The sequence below is a fragment of the Panthera uncia genome, assembly GCF_023721935.1.
Source record: "Panthera uncia isolate 11264 chromosome A1 unlocalized genomic scaffold, Puncia_PCG_1.0 HiC_scaffold_16, whole genome shotgun sequence".
NCBI classification, from domain to species: domain Eukaryota; kingdom Metazoa; phylum Chordata; class Mammalia; order Carnivora; family Felidae; genus Panthera; species Panthera uncia.
The window spans coordinates 47,941,251-47,962,653 of record NW_026057576.1 but is presented as its reverse complement, the minus strand read 5'-3'; the positions used below and the strand labels follow the sequence as shown (position 1 = coordinate 47,962,653).

Below are 21,403 nucleotides of genomic sequence, written 5' to 3'. Positions count from 1 at the left end.
TTTATCTTTAAATTAGGGGTTCTCAGAATTAAGAGGGGATTGTGGCAACAAAGGAGTCATCCATTCTGCTTCTTTTGGCAAGAACAATGTTTTAAAATATGTGCTTTAGTTGTAAAGGCAAAGCTAAGGAGACAAACAAATTTGGACACTAACTGGAGAAATAAAATAAACCTAACAGTAGGCACACTGCTGTCACTCTGAATGCCCAGAGCATGCCCAAAGTGTACATGAATATGTAAAACGTTCACATATCTTCAATGAGCATACTGCCTTGCTCCCAGTGGCAGGAGGGGAAAAAAAAATGACTTGAATGTTAATTTCATTAACTATATTATAATGATATGGCAAAGCCTTTAGAAAAATTGTCTCTTGGGGCGCCTGGGTGGCTCAGTCGGTTGAGCGTCCAACTTCGGCTCCAGTCATCATCTCACAGCCTGTGGGTTCAAGCCCTGCATCAGGCTCTGTGCTGACAGCTCAGAGCCTGGAATCTGCCTCGGATTCTGTGTCTCTCTCTCTCTCTGCTCCTCCCCCAAATGCAGTCTGTCTCTGTCTCTCAAAAGCAAATAAACGTTAAAAAAAAAAAAAAAAAAAAAAAAGGTAGACTGGTCCTCATTACTTTTATCAGTGGCAGATTGTTCCCTATTTCAGAGATGACAGCAGCTATGGGTTGTTTCTTTTTTATGAGCTTGTTATTTTCTAGAGTTTTGTTCATTTGGTTGTTTTTTTTTATACTCCGTTTTTTTTTTAATGGATTTCAAAAATGACTATACTTATATAGCTTATTGGGATTGTTTTGGGTCCTACCATGTATTACTTATTTTTGACCCTTATTTACTGATGGCAAGGTAAGCTCTGCTCTTGTACTTGAAGAGACAGGCCTTCTTTGAATGTGTTGGTAGTAGGAAGCAAAACAGTGATGGGTGGTATTGGAAATGATTTTGGAAAAAAGAAGACCAATAGGTTTGGGACGCCTGGGTGGCTCAGTAGGTTAAACGTCCGACTTCGGCTCAGGTCACGATCTCACAGTCTATATGAGTCGAGCCCCAAGTTGGGCTCCGTGCGAACAGCTCAGAGCCTGGAGCCGGCTTCCGATTCTGTGTCTCCCTCTCTCTCTGCCCCTCCCCCACTCACGCACGCTCTCTCTCACTCACTCTCTCAAAAATAAATAAACACTAAAAAAATGTAAAGAAAAATGGTCTCTCTGCTAAAGATGAAAAAAACGCGTTTAGAGGGGACGTTTGAGAGTGGGAAGGTGAGCACATATACCCTGCACTATATCTTTTACTGCAACACACTTCCCTAGAGTTTGTTAGATGCAAATTTCTCACAGAAAGCCTACACCGTCATGAGCAAGCTAAAACAAACAAGGAATTTTTTAGACTTCAAAAATCTGTATACTAAACGAGGAAAGTGTGAAATCATCCATATTCATAGATTTCCTGAAGCAAATACGGAGCACGCAGATACCAACACCGCACAGGAATCACGTATGACCAGAAGTGTCCCCATAGTTCTTCCCTTCTCTCTCCCTCCGGCCCTAACACTCAAAATCAAAAAGGCAACTTTAATTTCTTTTCTAAAATTATGAAGAACAAATCCTACTAATGGAAAATTACCTTTGGATGCCCTGGTCTTTCAAAGTTTATGAATGAGGGAAGTCATTTCTCTTAACTGCACTGCTGGAATTTTCCCACTCTCATTTCAATTCAAAATACACTGTTTATTCTTCTCTCAACCCCTGCATACCCTCCCCTCACACCTTCCCCCCACCCCAACCTTCTAAATCACCTTCAGACTAGCTCAAAGTTTCAGTCCAAAAAAGGACATCAACAGCTGATTTCTTGAGCCCCCTACTCACATTTCACATTCCTTTATTTACTGTTAGAAATGGAACACTGAAAGTTTATTCTCTTCTTTCCCCCCATATATACATTTGTTTTCTTAAGGACAAATTAATTCTTCTTAAACATTGTGTGCTTTGGGAATTCCTAAATATGCTGTTTCTTCCCCCCCCCCCCCCGGAATAATCTTTAAACCTAATCTGCATTTTTAAATACCTTGAATAAGCCAGCACGTGGCATCTATAACTCCTAAATAACTGCAAGGCTGGTGTAGGCAACAATTTTCTAACAAGCGGTTGTTCCTGACTCACATCGGTTCTGAAGACTGCCTTAGCATCATTTAAAAAGTCATCTTTTTCATCCAGCAGAATAGCGGGTACAACAAGTCCTGGTGTTAACTTTTTTACAGATAAGTGCAACCTTAGGCGTTGACGAAGAAACCTCCTACAGACCATCTCCATTTCGACGGGGGGAAAAGGGAATGGAAGATCTTGTCCCTAAGGCACAACCGGGGTCAGTGAGTGACCCCAGGAGATCTTAGTCTCATCAACGCCGACTTTGAATAAGTAAAAACCTTGACTCCAGATGCCGCGAGCTAGAAAATATCTCTCCGGATGCGACTTTAGCGTCCAACTTCCTCCACTCACCCTCCCACACCACACACACTAAATACCCTGCGCAGGTAAGTGTCGGGCATCCCCACTGTAACCATCGCAAAGAACCGCTCCGGAGGACGCGGGGCCGGTTCTGCCCCTGTGCTGACGTGGTCTGGCTCACAAGGATGCGCGGTCCCCGAACCCAAGAGAGCGAACGCTCGGCTCTGCACTGAGCCCTGGCAGAGGAGCTCTGGGGCAGCCAGCGAGGCCGTCGTGGGGAGGGCAGCACTAAGCTCAGCTGGACGTTAAAAGATCAGAGAAGCAGGACTTGCAAAGTCCCCCAAACTGCAAAGCCAACCAGCTGCCACGCGCCGGCGCAGGTCCCGGGAGGAGGCTGGGGCGCAGATCGGCGGGAGCGGCCTCGAGGCCGCAAACTCGTGCGGAAAATGGTAAAGGCACTCACCTCCACCCATCTCTGGGCCTCGGCGAACGCCAGGGCGCAGTCGGCCCCGGCCTCCTCCATCCCTTCCAGGACTAGGGTAAGAGGGAGAGAGAGAGAGACGCGGTGAGTGCACGGAGGGGCGGGGGGTCCCGCGCGCGTCTGGCCCCGGCGCCCGGCCTCTGCTCAAGATGCGAGGCTCCCGGGTTCTCTTTTCCTTTGTTGCGCTCTGCAGTTCGCTAAAGTTTCGAACCCACGAGAACCTGAAGACGTGGCTTCCTCTCAACTCCTGAAAACAACCCCGGGGCTCCGGGCAGCCGGACAGGGCGCGGGAGGTGGATGGGGGACTAGAGGCGGCGCGTCTCACCAGCCGGGCAACTGTTTGGACTTCAAAAGTCGCAGCGCCGCAGCCGCCGCCCTCCCCGGAATGGCCCCGCCCCAGCCCACCCCGCCGCCCACCGCGAGCCGCAGAGTCGCCGCTTCCGTCCGCCCCCCCTGCGGCTCCCCGGGGCTCCCGGCCGCAGCCGCCTTTGTGGTCAGACTGTCTGGGCCAGGGGATGCCACCGGCCGCCAGGAGGCCGTGGCCGAGGCCACGCTCCCGCTCCCGCGCTGCCCGCCCAGACCGCGGCTCCGCCCCGAGGGACGGCGCCCCCACGCCCGCATCCTTCCAGCCTCTGCCCGCCTGGCCGCCTTCCATGTCCCGGGGCCCCGGTAAGAGGCGTCCCCTCGGCTTTCGGCCGCCCGGCCCGCCTGACATACCAGAAATAGCTGCACACAATTGCACCTTTCCGGGCCAAGAAACTTCCCCGGTGGAGGAGCGCGGCCCTCCACGACGCGCAGCCGCCCAGCCCGCCGCCCTCACCTGCGGCCGGAGCCCGCCGTCCCGCTGCGCGCAGCCCCGCAGCCAGGTGCGCGGCCTTCCCTACCCCAAGTTCTCCGCCCCCTTGTGCGGCCCGGGCCCTCCTGGCGGCAGGTGGGGGTAGTGGCCCGAGCGCGTGCCGCCCATTTCCCCCCACACTAAGCCGGCCCCGCTCCTCCCCGCTTCCAGGTGGGTGAGGTGGAAGGGACCTGGATCGCGTCGCAAAGGATGCGAGCGGGTGGCCACCTGAGTTTCTCCCGCGCTCACCCCGAGCGTCGGTCGGTAGGGTGACAGGGTATTCAGTGGCCGCAGCGGTCCTGGGTAGGTCCGGGGCTGGAGGCTCAAGGCTTACGTGAGTTCTCTCTTCACACGAAAGTCAGGTCTTCGGAAAGGAATGTGTTCGTTGGTCTAGTCTCCCTGGGACCTCGCTTGAAACTCCTGAAACCCTGTTTAGGCCACATGTTGATGGCGTCACCTTTGGAGGAAGATAAAGATCGGTTCTTACTCCCGTAAAGTAAATAACCCCTTACTTTCGTTTTTCCGGTTGATTGATGCCGTTTTTCATCATAAAGAGTAAACAAGTACGGAGCAGGGAGACTAGTACAATGAAAAGCTAAAACCTAGCGCCTATAGTTAACAATCGTTTGCATTTTGCCTTATTTGCTTATCACCTTCATTTCCTGCTTAAAGATAGATATTATTATATTTCACCCCAAAATAGTACAATATGAATCTCTTTTTTTTAAAGGACACTTGTCTACAAAATCATATTACCATTTTCACCTCTAACCAAAGCTAACAATTACCCAGTGTCAATTTATACCCAATCCGGACTCAAATTCCCCCACTGATCCCAAAATGTCTTTTACAGCTGTCTTGCTCAGAACAGAATCCAAACAATGACCACACATTGCATTTGGTTGCATCTTTTTTTAACCTAGAATAGCTTCCTCTTTCAATGCCCCCAACTCGCTTTTTTATTTTTTATGACTGAATTTTTTCAAGTTTTTATTTTAATTCCAGTTAGTTAACATACAATGTTCTATTAGTTTCAGGTGTACAGTGTAGGGATTCAGCACTTCCATACATCACCCTGTGCTCATCAGGACAAGTGCCCTCCTTAATCCCCAGCACCTATTGAACCCATCCCCACACACCCCTCCCCTCTCATAACCATCAGTTTTCTGTATTGAAGAGTCTGTTTCTTGATTTGCCTCTCTCTTGTGCATTCTTTCCCCCTTTGCTTGTTTGTTTTGTTTCTCAAATTCCTGCTTTTTTTTAAGAATGGCATTGTCTTGTTACACAGACTCCTATGTACTTCTAGTCCAGGAGAAGGACAGACATTCCCCAAGCTTCATAAGAGTTATTGTTACTATAGTTACTATGTACATATACTACACTGTTTAAAGCTACTGTTCTGTAACTTGACCTAAAGCTATGGGGGTAACAGCCCAGGTTGGTAAGAAGCACATAGACACGAATATGAATGACTGCAGTTACCAAGTCACCGGACACGCTGAGCTTCAATTTCCTCGTCTGAAAATTGTGCTGATAATTACTACTTCAAAGTAAATAAGGTTGTGAAAATTAAATAGGATGGTGTATGTAAAAGCCTAGGGCACTGCTTGGCATAGGAGGACACTAAATAAATAATGGTTATTTCCCATTAGTCTCTCTAACAGTAGTGTGTCAAATATGGATTTTTTCCTTATAAATGGGGATTTCATTTATTTGCTCAAGTATTCCCATTGCCGATTTGGTTTCAAATCAGCTCAGGCAGCAGCCATTTCTGTCTCTTTAATGATGCAAATTTGCAAGTCAGAAGACCCAAATCCAAATCTTTGCCTTCTATCAGGCATGAGAATGAGTGTTTTAACCTTCTGGAAAGATTGAATCAGCCCTATAAAGAAAAGTAACCTACCTTAGGAGTTTACAATTAAATTCACAACAATAAAACATCAAAAATATTACTCATTTTCCAGGAGAATTAGAGATACTTTCATTATTTAAAAACAGTACAACTGTCATGTGTTATAGGTTACCGATGAACTGTTGGTGGGAGAAAGTGGTACAATCTTTCTGGAAGGTAATTGGGCAATAAATAGTAAAAAGCTTTTTAACTATTCGTGCTCTGTTGCAGCAATTTCACTTCTGGGAATTTATCCTAAGGATATGAAGGAAGATCTATGTGCAAAATGAGCATGTGTGGTCAACACAGATACACTAGCCAAACCTCCCTTTAGAGGAGGACTATGGTCAGCAGCCAGCCTGCATCTGCCAGCTCCTTGAGGTCGGCCTTAGCTGCAGACCTCTTCTGAGGTCATGGTCCTCCCACAGTGGCTCTCATCTTGTGATTGAGTGACTGTACTTAGAAAAGCTCAGTCATCTCCACCTAAATGAGTTGAGTACCTCTGATAGGTGCTTCCCATAAACATGAGGCCAGTGTCACAGTTCAGCTTCTCCCTTGCTCTTTCCTCTTCATTGCACAGGGGTCAATCGCTAATAAATACCTGCTCTTCTAATGCCATTTCTGGAGGACTAAACCTTTGATGGCAAGAAACATTCATTAAAAATGAAAATCCCAAAACAATCTAAGCCAACAACAATAGGGACAGTGGAGTAAATCACGTTTCTTCCATACAGTGAGATATTACACGGTCATTAAAAATGTAAAAGGCGGGGGGCACCTGGGTGGCTCAGTCGGTTAAGGGTACAACTCTTGATTTCGGCTCAGGTCATGATCTCACGGTTTGTGAGTTTAAGCCCCACAAACTCACTTGGAATTCACTCTCTCCCCTCTCTCTCTGCCCCAACCACACTTGCTGTCTCTGTCTCTGTCTCTGTCTCTCTGTCTCTGTCTCTCTCTCAAAATAAACTTAAAAAAAATGTAAAAGGCTTGGGCACCTGGGTAGCTCAGTAGGTTGAGCATTGGACTCTTGGTTTTGGCTCAGGCCATGATCTCACAGCTTTGTGAGTTCGAGCCCTGCCTCTGGCTCTGTGCTGATAGCACAGAACCTGCTTGGGATTCTCTCTCTCTCTCTCTCTCTCTCTCTCTTCCTCTTCCCCTCCTCCTCTCACGCTGTCTCTGTCTCTCTCAAAACAAGTAAATAAACTTTTTAAAAATGTAAAAGGCAGAGCACCTGGGTGGCTCAGTCCACTAAGTGTCTGACTTCAGCTCAAGTCATGATCTCACGGTCAGTGGGTTTGAGCCCCATGTCGGGCTCTGTGCTGACAGCTCAGAGCCTGGAGCCTGCTTCGGATTCTGTGCCTCCCTCTATCTCTGTCCATCCCCCACTCACATTGTGTCTCTCTGTGTCTCTCAAAAGTGAATAAACGTTAAAAAAAAATTTTTTTTAACGTAAAAGCCTATTCAGTGACACAGGGGGATGTTTAAAGGTATATAGTGAAGTGGGTAAAATAGCAATGTATAAAGCACCCTAATTTGTGATTATATTTTTAAAATGCTTATTTTCTCACATAGAACAAACTAGAAAAAAAACTCCACTTAAATTTTAATGCCAGCTATTTTTAAATGAAGATATGGTACTTCTCTCTCTTTTACAATTTTTTTTTTAGCAAGAGACATATATGTTACTTTTATAAACGAGAAAGGAGACGTCCAAATATCTTTTTTGACTATCTCATCCCACAAACTTCAGCTTCCTCCTGCCTTCTCTGACTTGGTAAATAGTACCATGCCTAAAATTTGGGAACTGTGCTGGACTTCTTGTCTCTCACCCCCATGTCTACCCCAATACCACTCCTTTCCATTTATTTCTTAAATATCTCTCCAATTGGCCCCTCTTCTCCATCCCCATTTCCAGTACCTTAGGTCTGGCCCTCATTAGCTCTCAGCTAGATTTCACAAATCATATGACCTTTCTAAAATGTAAATCTTACCACACTACCAAAACATCCCACCTCCCTTTACTCCTTCAATGACTCCCAGTTGCCTTCAAGGGCCATTTGATGATTTCTAGAACATTAAGTGGCATCCTTCAGAATTTGCGCCTGCCCACATCTCTAACCACCTGTTTGGACCCATATTTCTCCCCTTGTGGGAAATGTGCTTCTCTCTCTCCTTGCCTGGCTTTCTCCTCCTTATTCTACCAGGCTCAATTCAGGTCTCTTGCATCTCAGTTTTAAAACATCTTTGCAGATCATCCTGGGCTAGGTTAGTTATCTCTTCTTTATGTAGTCTTTGCCCCTTTCATGAAGTATTATATTTCTATTGTCTATTTTTCTCATTGAACCATGAGCAATAGTAGTGTGTGACACGCATCTGGTGTTCAACAACTGTTTATTGATCAATGTGTATGTGGGTGTGGGTGTGTGGGTGCGTATATGTATATGTGTGTGTGTATATATATATATAGATATACACACACACATATGCATATATACACATATACATAATTAATACACTATCACTTTTTTTAATGTTTATTTCCTTTTGAGAGAGAGAGAGAGAGAGCATGAGCAGGGGAGGGGCAGAGAAAGAGGGAGACACAGAATCCAAAGCAGGCTCCAGGCTCTGAGCTGTCAGCACAGAGCCCGACATGGCACTTAAACTCACAAGCAGTGAGATCATGACCTGAGCCGAAGTTGGACACTTAACCGACTGAGCCACCCAGGCGCCCCAATATACTATCACTCTTAATGCACAGAAAAAATAAAACATTGAGAGCAGAGTAGAAAGTACTGCTGATTACTGCAGCTAATACAAGAATTTCTTTACAGCAGGGTTTCTAAACAGAAGTACAATTAATACCTTGGGCTAGATAATTCTTTACTATGGGGAATTGTCCTGTGCATTGTAGGATGTTTAGCAGCATCGCCAGTCTCTAACCACTAGGTACTAGGAGCATCCCTGAAAATTCAACAACCAAAAATGTCTCCAGGGATTGCCAGATGTCCCCTCAGTTGAGAACCAGATCACCTCAGGTGAGAACCACTGCTATACAGGAGGTGACTGGCTTTGATAGCTAATGCTTTGGCACTATGAAGTATAACTCCAGCCCAGGTTTCTTGAAACAAGTGGTAGGGGTAGAGAAGAGATAGGGTGAACCATAGGAAAAAGGCTATTCTGCATTCTAATGGGGGAAGGGGCAAGAGAGAACTGGACTGAATGGTGCCTGGGGCAAAGACTCTAAGAGGAAAGGGATCTGGTGACTGGAAAGGTCTGCGAGAAGAGACAGGCACAGTGGAAATGCTTCTAACAAAAGAACTGAATTTATATTGTGGTTGGTTATGGTTCAAAAAATACTAGCCCTTATGAGTTCCAAGATAGCCAACATCTGGATTGTATGTATATTTCTCATGCTTATAGAATATCTTTATTAACAGGAAGATTCACCCCTACAAGGTAGATAAACATATATATAAAATATATGGAAAAAATGTATATATATGAATATATTTCAAAACATAATATATTTTATAAAATATTTCAATATATTTCATAAATATATAAATACATTCCATTATATAAAACATGAAAATTGTTCCTGTTTGCAGACAATATGGTCTTGCATAGAGAAAATTCCAAAGACTCTGCCAAAAAACTTAAAACTAATGAATGATTTCAGTAAAATTGCCACAGAATACAAAATCAACATACAAAAATCAATTGCATTTCTACATACTAACAACAAACTATCTGAAAAAGAAATAAAGAACAACATTTATAACATCTTCAAAAAGTAAAATAAAAAACTTAAATAATAAATTTAACAAAAAAGGTGAAAGATCTGTACCCTGAAAATTACAAGACATTTATGAAGGAAATCAAAGACACAAATTAAATGGAAAGATATTAGTATTAATGGGTTGGAAGAATTAATATTGTTAAAATGTCCATAGTACCCAAAGTCGTCTATGGGTTCAGTACAATCCCTATCAAGAACATTCATTGGGGGGGATATTCTCTTCAATAAATGGTGTTAGGAAAATTGGATAGTCATGCACAAAAGAATGAAATTGGACCCCTATTTTTCACCATTTACAAAAGTTAACCCGAAATGGATTGTGATACCTGAAACTATAAAACTACCAAAGGAAAACATAGGAGAAAAACTCCTTGACATGAGAATTAGCAATGATTTTTTGGATATGACACTAAGCACAAGCAACAAAAGCAAAAATAAAGAAGTGTTTCTACATCAAATTAAACGCTCCTGCACAACAATGGAAACAATCAACAAAATGAGAAGACAACCTACATAATGGGGAAAAATATTTGCAACCGCCTATCCGATAAGGAGTTAATATCAGTTATATATATATCAGTTATATGTACATATATACGTATATATATAACTGGTACATATATAACTGATATATATATATATATACCATATAATTCAAAGGCAAAATAGAGAGAGAAAAAGAAAGAAAGAAAGAAAGAGAAAGAAAGAAAAGAAAAGAAAGAAAGAAGAAATATGACTTGAAAATGGGCGGAGGATGGGGCACCTGGGTGGCTCAGTAGGTTAAGCGTCTGACTTCTGCTCAGGTCATTATCACATGGCTTGTGAATTTGAGCCCAGCATCGGATCTGTGTTGACAGCTCAGAGCCTGGAGCCTGCTTCAGATTCTCTTTGTCCCTCTCTCTCTGCCCTTCCCTGGCTCGTGCTCTGTCTCTCAAAAATAAACAAACATTTAAAAAAATTAAAAAACAAAAAAAGAAAAGAAAATGGGCAGAGGACCTGAATAGACATTTTTTCCAAAGAAGACATACAAATGGCCAACAGGTACAAGAAAAGATGCTCATCACTAATCATTAGAGAAATGCAAATCAAAACCACAATGACATGTCACCCTACACCTGTCAGAATGGCTAGTATCAAAAAGACAAAAAAATAACAAGTGTTGGCAAGGATGTGGGGGAAAGGGAGCACTTGTGCACTGTGGTGGCAATGTGTATTGGTGCAGCCACTGTGAAAATCAGTATGGAGTTTCCTCAGAAAATTAAAAATAAAACTGTATGATCCAGCAGTTCTACTTCTGGGTATATATCCAAAGGAAACATAATCACTAAATCTGCAACCCCATGTTCATTGCAGCATTATTCACAATAGCCAAGTCATGGAAACAACCCAAGTACCCATCAATAGATGAAATATCTAAACACATGCTTGCACACACATGCACATACAAAATGAAATATTCAGCCATAAAAAAAAAAAAAAGAATAAGGAAATCCTGCCTTTTGGGACAACATGGATGGACCTTGAGGGTATTATGCTAAGGAAAATAAGTCAGACAGAGAAAGACAAATACTGTATATTCTTACCTAGACATGGAGTCTAAAGAAACCAAACCCATAGAAATAGAGACAACAATGGTGGTTGCCAAGGGCTGGGGGGGAGGGGAGGTGGGGCATAGAATGAGCAGATTTGGTCAAAAGGTACAAACTTCCCAGGTATAAGATGAATAAATTCTAGGATGTTAAGGCACAGTATGGGGACTATAGTTAACAATACTGTATTATACACTTGAAAGTTACTAACAGTAAATCTTAAGTGTTATTACCACAATAAAAAGAAAAAAATGTTAATTTTGTGAAGTGATGGAGGTGTTAACCTTATTGTAATCATTTCACAACTATGTGTCTATCAAATCATCATGTTGTGCACGCTAAACTTACGTAATGTTGTATGGCAGTTATATCTCAAAACTGGAAAAAATAAAGTTCATGTAAACAAAAAGTACACACATATATAATGATAAAGTCCCAATTATCCCACCTTTACCCACAAAAAGATATCCTATAGTGTTAGTAATTAGAAGATTATGATGTCAGTACTTACATAATGACATTCAGACAAGTAGGTTCGATTCTGCACTTGGAATTGGAAACTAAAGAAAAAAAGAAGATGACATGCTACAGGTAATAGTTAAGAAATAAAGACAAGGCAGAGGTGCCTGAGTGGCTCAGTCGGCTAAGCGTCCGACTTCGGCTCAGATCATGATCAAACGGTTCGTGGGTTTGAGCCCCGCATCTGGCTCTGTGTTGACAGCTCAGAGCCTGGAGCCTGCTTCAGATTCTGTGTCTCACTCTCTCTCTGCTCCTCCCCCACTTGCGCTCTGTCTCCATCTCAAAAATAAATGAACATTTTTTAAAAATTAAAAAAAAAAAGAAAGAAATGAAGATAAGGCGGGGGTGGGCAGGGGGAAGTTGGGGGGAGGCAGGGTGGAGACAGAGATGTGCCAGGAGGCAGAAGGGGAAAATCAAGGTAAACCCGTATTTGATCATTCCCCCTAAAATGTAGACAAACCTTGAGGAGGCTTTCAGTACAGCCTTAGGATGAGATGAGGGCTCTGCCCAATGGATGAAGGCAAGGGTCCTACACTTGTCTTCTGAATCTGCTGGATGGTTAACTGAGAAGAGACAGATGAGAAGCCCTTGGTCCTTACCAACGTTCCCCCTGTGTTCACAGACCTCTCATGGAGAGGTCGATGGAGATGGTAACTTTGCTCCATGCGACCAAGCCCATAACATGAAGAACAGTTGATTATTTTCTTCCTACTATAAAGATCTTAAGGGCTTGAGGTTTGGGGGGGAGAGTTGTTGGGGGTTTTTTGGTTTGTTTGTTTTAACATGTAGAACAGTTTCCTATCATTGAACTCAAATTATTTAACATAAAATCTAGGACTTTTTGTTGTTGTTAAGGTCCTGCATCCTCATTCTAGCCAGAATTGCAAAACCACACTATAATTCTCTGAGTGATAGCAGCGAGATCAAAAGAACTTACCCTAGAATTAGCTTTAAAATAAACTATTGGGGCTTCTGGGAAAGGAGAGAATGTGTGTTTACTACACTTCTCTTCTGGAAGCCCAGTAAGATGAGTAAAATAAACTGTATTTTCCTTAAAAGGATATCTTTAATAATTAGCATCAGATAAAAATTGTGAAGTCCAGATTTCGTTAAAACATATTTATTTTTTTCTTTGTGTTTTTATGTTTTGGTAGAAAAGATTTTCCTGGCCTCTCATTAAGTTTACTAAAAATAGAGGGGTGCCTGGGTGGCTCTGTTGGTTGAGCATCAGACTTTGGCTCAGGTCATGATCTCGCAGTCTATGTGTTCGAGCCCACATAGAGCTCTGTGCTGAAAGCTCAGAGCCTGGAGCCTGACTCTGATTCTGTGTCTCCCTCTCTCTGACCATCCCCTGCTCACGCTCTCTCAAAAATAAACATTGAAAAAATTATTTAAAAATTTACTAAAAAAGAGCAACAGCCATACTACCTGTTCAAATTGTTCTGCTAAAAAGCCAGGGGGAAAAAAATTAAGCATGGTGTTTACTATATTATTAATACTTTAGAATTGTAATAACCATTGTTTACATTTTGGTATTGAACCCACAGAAGAAACAGCTCATCTGTTATAGGAAACTTAATTTTATATAATTATAGGAAAGAATTTTTTAATAACCCTTTCATTCTCCCTATTGTATGAGAACTAGCTGGGTATTGATAATATATTAGCTGCAAAAACGAAAGGATTTGGGGAGCTGAGTGGCTTAAGCGTCTGACTCTGGACTTGGCTCAGGTCATGATCTGCCAGTTCGTGAGTTGGAGCCCTGTGTTGGGCTCTGTGCTGACAGCAAGGAGCCTGCTTGGGATTCTCTGTCTCCTTCTCTCTCTGCCCCTGCCCCCCTTGTGCGCGGTCTCTCTCTCTCTCTCAAAAATAAATAAACTTAAAAAAAAAAAAAAAAAGGAAAGGAAAGGAAAGGATTCAAAAACCACAAAATAAACTGGCTTGGGAAACGAGACCCAAGTTGGGCTCCTAGGCTTACCACTAGTACTTAGTCAGGCCTCAGTCGTAAGATGACAGATTTCTAACAAAGCTCATTCTTACTTTCATGCGATGTAAAGAAACTACAAACAGCAATGAAAAGAAGCCTTTGACTGTTCTTCAGAGTTCCAGTATGGCCATGAAATCTGTCTGTGCTGACACAGGTCTGATGCTCCCTCAAGGATTAGAAATAATCACAGAAGAGGCCAGCCTTGCACTCAGCTCCATCAGAAGCTTCCATAGAGTGGGGCACTGAGTGGCTCAGCTGGTTAAGCATCCGACTCTTGCTTTCAGCTCAGGTCATGATCTCACTGTTTGTGAGTATGAGCCCCACATTGGGCTCTGCACTGACAGCTGTGGGGCCTGCTTGGGATTCTCTGTCTCTGTCTCTCTCTCAAAGAAATAAATAAACATTAAAAAAAGAAGCAGCAGCAGGAGGAGCAGCAGCTTCCATACGAAATGAGGTAAAGGAGTTCCCTTGAAGGTGGACCTCAGTTTAGAATGCTCCTGAGAATCAGCAATGAAAGCAGGTGGCCTCTGAGATAAATCACCCAAGTCCCCGGGAGAAATGCTCTATCCATGAGTCTATGATAAATTTCTCTGGTCGCTGTGGACAGAAATAGACCAGTCAGGCCATACTATTTCAATCCTATATAACTCAATTAAAAAATAAAAACAAAAACATGACATTGGGGCTTTCTCAGGACAGAGAGAGAAGACAACTATCTACTCCATTTCTGCTTACCGAGACAATAAATTAGACTTTGATATGGATCAAGGCTACACATGTACACACACACATGCACACTCCTCCACAGATTACACACACATATATCTTCTTCTGCTGGATCTTTGAATAATGAGACGTAGTGATTAGAGCCATATGGCTTTGTTACTTTAGGAAGTATTATAATGGACTGCATTTTATTCTTGCAGAGATAGGCCTCCAGGCACGATCTAGATAAATAGAAGAATATGGGGAGAAAGGCCTAAAACTTTGCTGTGTATAATATAGAGGGCTGTTTGTTGTAGACAGGAAAAATTCTTTGCAAGATATATTGGCAATGTAAAATTAACCTTTTGTTTTAATTTGTACAACAAAATAAATTTACAGTACTATTTCATGCCAGAAAAATTATTTGCCAAAGAGGTGCTTTGTTCATTAAGCCCTCGTGGCCAGGGAAAAATTTATTGTATACTAAACCAAAAGAGCAGGATTTGTTTTTGACCTGTTTTTAATTGACATATCCAGCTAAAACCATGAAGAGAAGATAAACTCTTCTCCCACATAACTAGATTTTTCAGAATCAGACATTAGTAGTGTCTATGTTTATTGTCCTATTGAATAGGACAAAGATCTATCCTATTGAATAGATCTAATGTCAGGTTAGAACCGTGACCACAAATCAACATGTCACCTGCGTTAAGTATCCATTTCTAGTTTGGTTCCTTTGAAAGGAGTCTTTAGGCTTATAATTCTTAAAACTCTTAAAAGCATGGCTAGAGTGGGAGCATCAATTATGAAGGTAGTAGTTACAGACAATTACCAGATTTAGAAAAAGGAGAAAAACTTTTCAAAGCTAAGTCCAGAAGGATCTTAATAACACTGGGCCCACAAATCTAAACTAAAACTGGCTTTGAGTAGCTTGGTTGACATTTCTGCATGCCCTTAACACCTTGTATGGGATGGCACCTTACAAACTACAACATGCTTTATGCTACCTTAATATCCTCCACCACCCAGACATACTCTGCCAGTGCAAGAGATCAATAATGATTGTATAAAATTTTTAGGAGGGGGCTAAGTATTTGCAGTATTGTTGCTACTGGCAATGAAAGTTCAGATTGAATATGCCTGGGGATAGTCTGCAAAATGGACAACATTATTTCAATTGTAGTATTTACTTCCTAACCTCCTTCTGACTTCCTTTTTTCCATCTGCACGTGTTCTGGAAGAAAGCCAAATGGAGACATACCTTCGAGCTTTCAAAGCAACAATATAGAAGGACTCAAAGAACTATTACCTTCCATGATGCTAACTCCCTCCATGGGTTATAGCCAACCCACATGTAGCCGGACGTAGGCATTGACCAGTTGCCTCCAAATTTCCAGTGCTCAGAGGTCTGTCCTCAGCATAAGAAGTCCAACTGTAAAAAGTGGAAATATTGAATATCCGAATTTTCTTAACAGCTGTTGTAATAAAAATTAAAATAGGTTTTGTCACAACCATATATATATTGAACTTATCTGACCTTGTTTTGTCATTCTAGCACCATGTTGGAATTCATCAAAATTCAAATAGCTTATAAACGAAGCATGAACAGTAATACTAACTTGAAATGTTGAATTAATTACTCAGGGTGATTTAGATTCTGTAAGCATAGCTGTCAAAAAGAAAAACAGCATTCTTGGCCCTCCAGAGTAAAAGATTCAGATAAAAATGTTTTCCTAATGAGCAGTATGCTCTGGTATAGTATTATTACAGGAAAGACCAAAATTCCAATCGTCCTTGCTAAATTGCATGTTTGCTAACTTCAGCTATTTTGAGATTTTTTTTAAGTTAAACCGTTTCTGAGTTACAGAAGAAGTATGCACAGTTCCCTTGTGCCTGGAAACGAAATGTTATCTATTCATTCCATCTTATTTAAATTCTTTAGAAAATTAGGTGAGTCTGATGATTCATGAAACGAACTTTAAAATTATGTTCAGTATAGCTTGTTGCACTCTTGGGGGTGATTATGATAATAATAGCTATCATTTTTGAGCGCCGGCTTTTATGTACTAGATTTATAATTCTCACAAAAGACCCACATCAGTCATTTATCTAATGTGTTCATTTGCCCAAGACCACACAGAGACAGAAGAACCAAGAATCAAACCATGTCTAACACAAAAGTCTAAGTTGTGTTCCTGAATCAATGACATTTAGATAATTTTTTTTTGTAGAACCACTGTATTTTATGCCATAACCTCAGTATCATGCCATTAATCAAGCATTGTGAGAATACTGAGATTCTAACCTACCAAGGCCAGAAATTTTCTAGTGAAGCAATTCTCACAAGATATCCATTTAGTGAGAAAGAGTACCAACTGGACATTAGGGGGGGAAATTCCGTTTTAAAAAACTTCCATCAGCCAGGATCTCCAAATTGAATAGAAGAGGTGTTCAATCCTACAGAGGTGGTTTACCTCTTCAACTGAGTTCTGGAATCTCCCTACTCAAAGTGGGTCCTCAGACCATCAGATTGGGTCCTTGTTAGAAATGTATAATCTCAGGCCCTACACCTAATGGCTGAATTGGAATCTGCATTTTGACAAGATCTGGCACCTTGTATGCTCACTAAAGTTTGAAATGCTCTGCTAGATGATGCATTTTCTTATCTCCCACCTCCTTAGATCCCTCAATCATCCCCTTTCTTACCTGTGTTTTCAATTTCTCTCTGCTATTTTTTGTCTTGTTTACCCTCACACAGAAATACTCCTTTAAAAGTCCTCTGCTGTCTCCGTGCATCTCGCGTCATTTCTCTTTTCTCAACCAAGTGCCTTGAAGGAGCTGTCTGTACTCCCCGAATCTACATCTTGCCTCTTGTTCACGTCTCAACCTGCTGCAGCATAATCACCCACCGAACATCATCTGGCCCTCTACTCTATGCCAAACACTGTACCAGACTCTGAGGATAAACTGGTTGTGCAAGAGACAGTTTTTGTCCTCAAATGACTGTCTCTGAAATTGCTTTGACATCGATAACCAACTGACTCTCTAAATTGCCAATTCCACTTTTCCTTCATTATCAGGTAAGAGGATTCAACTGTCTTCCATAAGTCAGAAGTTGAAGAGATTTTGGAAAAATGTAAAATACTGCTACTCTTCTCCCTACCTTTTTAAGGAAAATAGTTATTTTTTAAGTTTATTTATTTTGAGAGAGAGTGTGGGGGAAGGGCAGAGAGAGAGAGAGAGAGAGAGAGAGAGAGAATCCCAAGCAGGCTGCACTCCACCAGTGTGAAGCCCGATGTGGGGCTCAAACCCATGAACCCTGAGATCATGACCTGAGCTGAAGTCGAATATTTAACCGAGAGAGCCACCCAGGTACCCCCAAAATAGTTATTTTCATAAAATTTTTTTATGTTAACATTATGGGGTTATTTTTAATTTTAAAATGAATTAATAAATATTGTGAAAGTGTTTTAATGTCTAATATTTGTAGGTCAACAGATGTCATCGCTATAAAATCTCTCTCTGGGCTCCTCCATAATTTTTACGAATGTAAAGGGGCTCCCGAGACTGAAAAGTTTGAGAACAACTAGATCCCATTTGAAAACCAGCTTAATTGCTCAACAAATCACTGAACTCTGTAGCTATCAACTATATAAGTAATATCAGAGGGATATGAATAAATTGGCCTAAGCATGTCTACCCTATGTTTTATTAATTTAGCTAAAGATGAAACTTATTCTAGGCATTTCATGCACAGTCAGGAAACCAACTGAACTAGTTGGAAATAGTTGGCTACTAGCCCTGAAAAACTAAGTCTTCCCTGGAATATTTTTAGCAACTGAGATACATGCTCCTGTCTCCTGAAAATGGACAACAAGGTAAAAACTAAAACAGTTTTTAAATATTCCTTCTGTCTTTATGTTGCCCACAAGCAATATTTTCTAAAGTTCTTAAAAATAAAATCAGTAAGTACAATTATGCTGTTATCTTGAATCCTTCATACGTACTAGATTATCAAGCCATACCGGACTATGGCTATAAGAGCAATTATATTTACAACATTAAAATGAAGAAATATTTCAGGACTTGTATTTTTTTCTAAAATAAATCAATTTTTTAGAAGAATGCATCTTTTAAATTATACCCAGACCATGAAATATCACACTTTGGTCGTGAACAATGAACAATGTCACATCCCCATTAACTGTCCATGCTATTATCAAATGCGTGTAGTTCTTTAGCGGTGATGAAGGGCAGGAGGAACTTCTGGTTCCAAAGACTTTGTATTCCAGGCAGAATAAAGAAAAAATAACTTCTTACTACTGCTTAGCCCTAAAGGAAAATAGAAATGTAAACTTTTGTCATGCGTCATCTTCTACTACAGGTAGTTAAACTCTCCGTAGGCAATGCAACTTTTTCACAGACAGGTTTTAGGACACTTTTAAATATAGTCTAATTTGCAACTTTTTTTTTTTTCAACGTTTTTTTTTTTTATTTATTTTTGGGACAGAGAGAGACAGAGCATGAATGGGGGAGGGGCAGAGAGAGAGGGAGACACAGAATCGGAAACAGGCTCCAGGCTCCGAGCCATCAGCCCAGAGCCTGACGCGGGCTCGAACTCACGGACCGCGAGATCGTGACCTGGCTGAAGTCGGACGCTTAACCGACTGCGCCACCCAGGCGCCCCTAATTTGCAACTTTTGCATGTGTTTCAAGTCTTTCATGTTTAGGATACAAATACGGCCTCAAGCAGTTTGTTTCCATCTTGTCCTCCCAGAACATGTGCAGGACAGTGTATCCTGTAGCTCTAAACGGATACCCTATTGAACATAACTTGTTTAAATCCCCAATAGAAAGTAAAAGTTTTCTTTCAGTTGGTTTTTATGTGGCAATTACTGTTAACTTTAAGTCAAAAGTAAAAATATGCTCATTCCGACTGTAAAAGTACATATACGTGTAGATTAATAGTGCCGCCTATAAGAGCATGGGGCCTTGCTTTCTATTCTTACCACCGCCCTTATTGTACCCTGGCGAGAATATTAGAGAGATGGTGAGGACAGTGTCAGCCTTAGAAACATCTTTGTTAAGTAGACCCAGTTATTCCACTTTTGTTAATACCTCCCAATTATGGTGCCTAGAGTATACAAAATTATATGCACAAAGATATCCTAAGTGGTATTAGCTGTAATGGCCCTAATTATAAACCACTTAAAAGTTTAAGGGAGGGGTCAGCAAACTTTTTTTGTAAATGGCCAGAAAGGAAATATTTTAGGCTTTGCAAGCCATATAGTCTCTCTTAAAACTTCTCAAATGTGGTGTCTGTAGTACAAAAATAACCATAGACAATATGTAAGTAAATGGGCCTGGCTGTGTTCCAATAAAACTTAATTTACAAATGCAGAGCCAAGTTTGCCAACCCCCGGTATAGGGAAATAGTCAATAAACAGATATAGCCATGGTATCCAATGAATGGTACATTATGTACTCATTGAAAATTAGTAATGAATAGAATGGAAAACATAAGGAAGTCTATAAATAATAAAGCAGGATATGAAAGTGTATGAGTGGGTAGGATCATGGATGTAATAACACACCAAGCATATAATAAAAGGGTGACATATTATTAACTGTAGTTATAATAGGGTGGCAGAGCAAATAAATGAATGACTTTGTAAAATAAATAAGTAAATAAATAATAAATACCAACTATGTTTACATGTTGATAAAGGACACATTTTGAATGACACATTTTGACACTAAAATATGTCATTCACATTCTTTGGGATTTATTCTTGACCACATGGATTTTTATTCTAAATAATTCAGTTTATATTCATAGCTGTCTTACAGAGTAGGAAGTCTTTGTTATCTTTTTCCAAGCCATTTAAATAATTGATTTTGCAAAATAGCTTTTAGTATAGGTTATGTCCACTTAATGCCCTAAACCACGGATTCCCATCACTCCAACAGTTACACAATAAGGTAATGCTCACAATATATGGCCTTTATTGTCTACATAACTTCCCATGTATTACCTAGGTGTGGACTATGGAAATGTCATACTGGGGACTCTCACCTATCAAGTAGGTGGAAGGAACAGACAGGTTCAGAACCACTATCCTAAACAAAGAAATCAAGAGAAAGATTTAGAATAACTTTTATTCAAAAGCAAAACAAGTAAAAATATACAGGAAACTAGGCATGGGGATTTGTCTGATCAGCTAGTGCCACTAGCACTTAGACAAATGTTCTTCATGACACTGGATCTTCTACATCACAATAGTTTCTGCAGGCCATATTTTGAAATCAAAAGAAATGATGAAACTTACTTTCGGCTACCTGAAAACTCAATATATTCCACACTTGGATTTTAGTTTTAATTTTGTTGACAGCACAAGGAACCTCATTTTAAGATCTTACCAGAGAATTTTTTTTTAATTTTTTTCTAACGTTTATTTATTTTTGAGAGAGACACAGTGTGAGTGGGGGAGGAGCAGAGAGAGAGGGAGACAAAGAATCCAAAGCAGGGTCTAGGCTCTGGGCCATCAGCACAGAGCCCAATGCGGGGCTCAAACCCACAAACCCTGAGATCATGACCTGAGCCAAAGTGAGATGCTTAACCAACTGAGCCACCCAGGCGCCCCATTACCAGAGAATGTTAATAAAGACATTAACTATTAAACTTTATATGTGTACTTTAAATTAGCTCTAAACCTTCTACAATGAGTATATAGTTTTCAGAGTGGTTTTACTTTAATTTCAGCCAAGGATTTAAATAATCCATAGAGAATTTAGACCCGTTATTTGCCTATTCAAAGTATGAATGTGTGAATATGTGTGCATGTGTTTACACATATATATGCATGAACAAACATATCTATATACTTGTTAGTTCTCAAATAATGCATATATATAAAAATATATATAGGTACAAATATATATAGACATATATGTAAGCTTTCTCTAAAAGAAATGAATTTCTATAAATAGAAAAAAATTTTAAGTGATGAAAATATTAATTTTAGCAGTTTTCTTTTACAAGCTCCAGCACAGGAATAAGCTTATAGATGCTACTTTGAAAGATATTATAGTACACAGACAATAGCTGAAAATTTATATTGTTTTCAAAATGAAACAAGCAAGTTATAGGTTATACATAA

General features: G+C 40.8%; 1 protein-coding gene across 10 annotated transcripts in view; it reads right to left on the bottom strand.

The window, feature by feature from the left end:
- Window positions 1-2,998, bottom strand: part of LMO7 (LIM domain 7) — a 194,470-nt gene extending 191,472 nt beyond the window's left edge. For 5 of the 10 annotated variants that reach the window (XM_049647069.1, XM_049647073.1, XM_049647075.1 and 2 more), the window contains exon 1: window positions 2,901-2,996. In XM_049647069.1, the coding sequence (XP_049503026.1) occupies window positions 2,901-2,960 (60 nt within the window). In that variant the 5' untranslated portion in view covers window positions 2,961-2,996. Of the gene's footprint in view, window positions 1-2,900 lie in introns of all 10 variants that reach the window. The other 5 variants (XM_049647070.1, XM_049647071.1, XM_049647076.1 and 2 more) reach the window with 5 other exon arrangements.
- Between the last annotated feature and the right edge of the window lie 18,405 nt (window positions 2,999-21,403).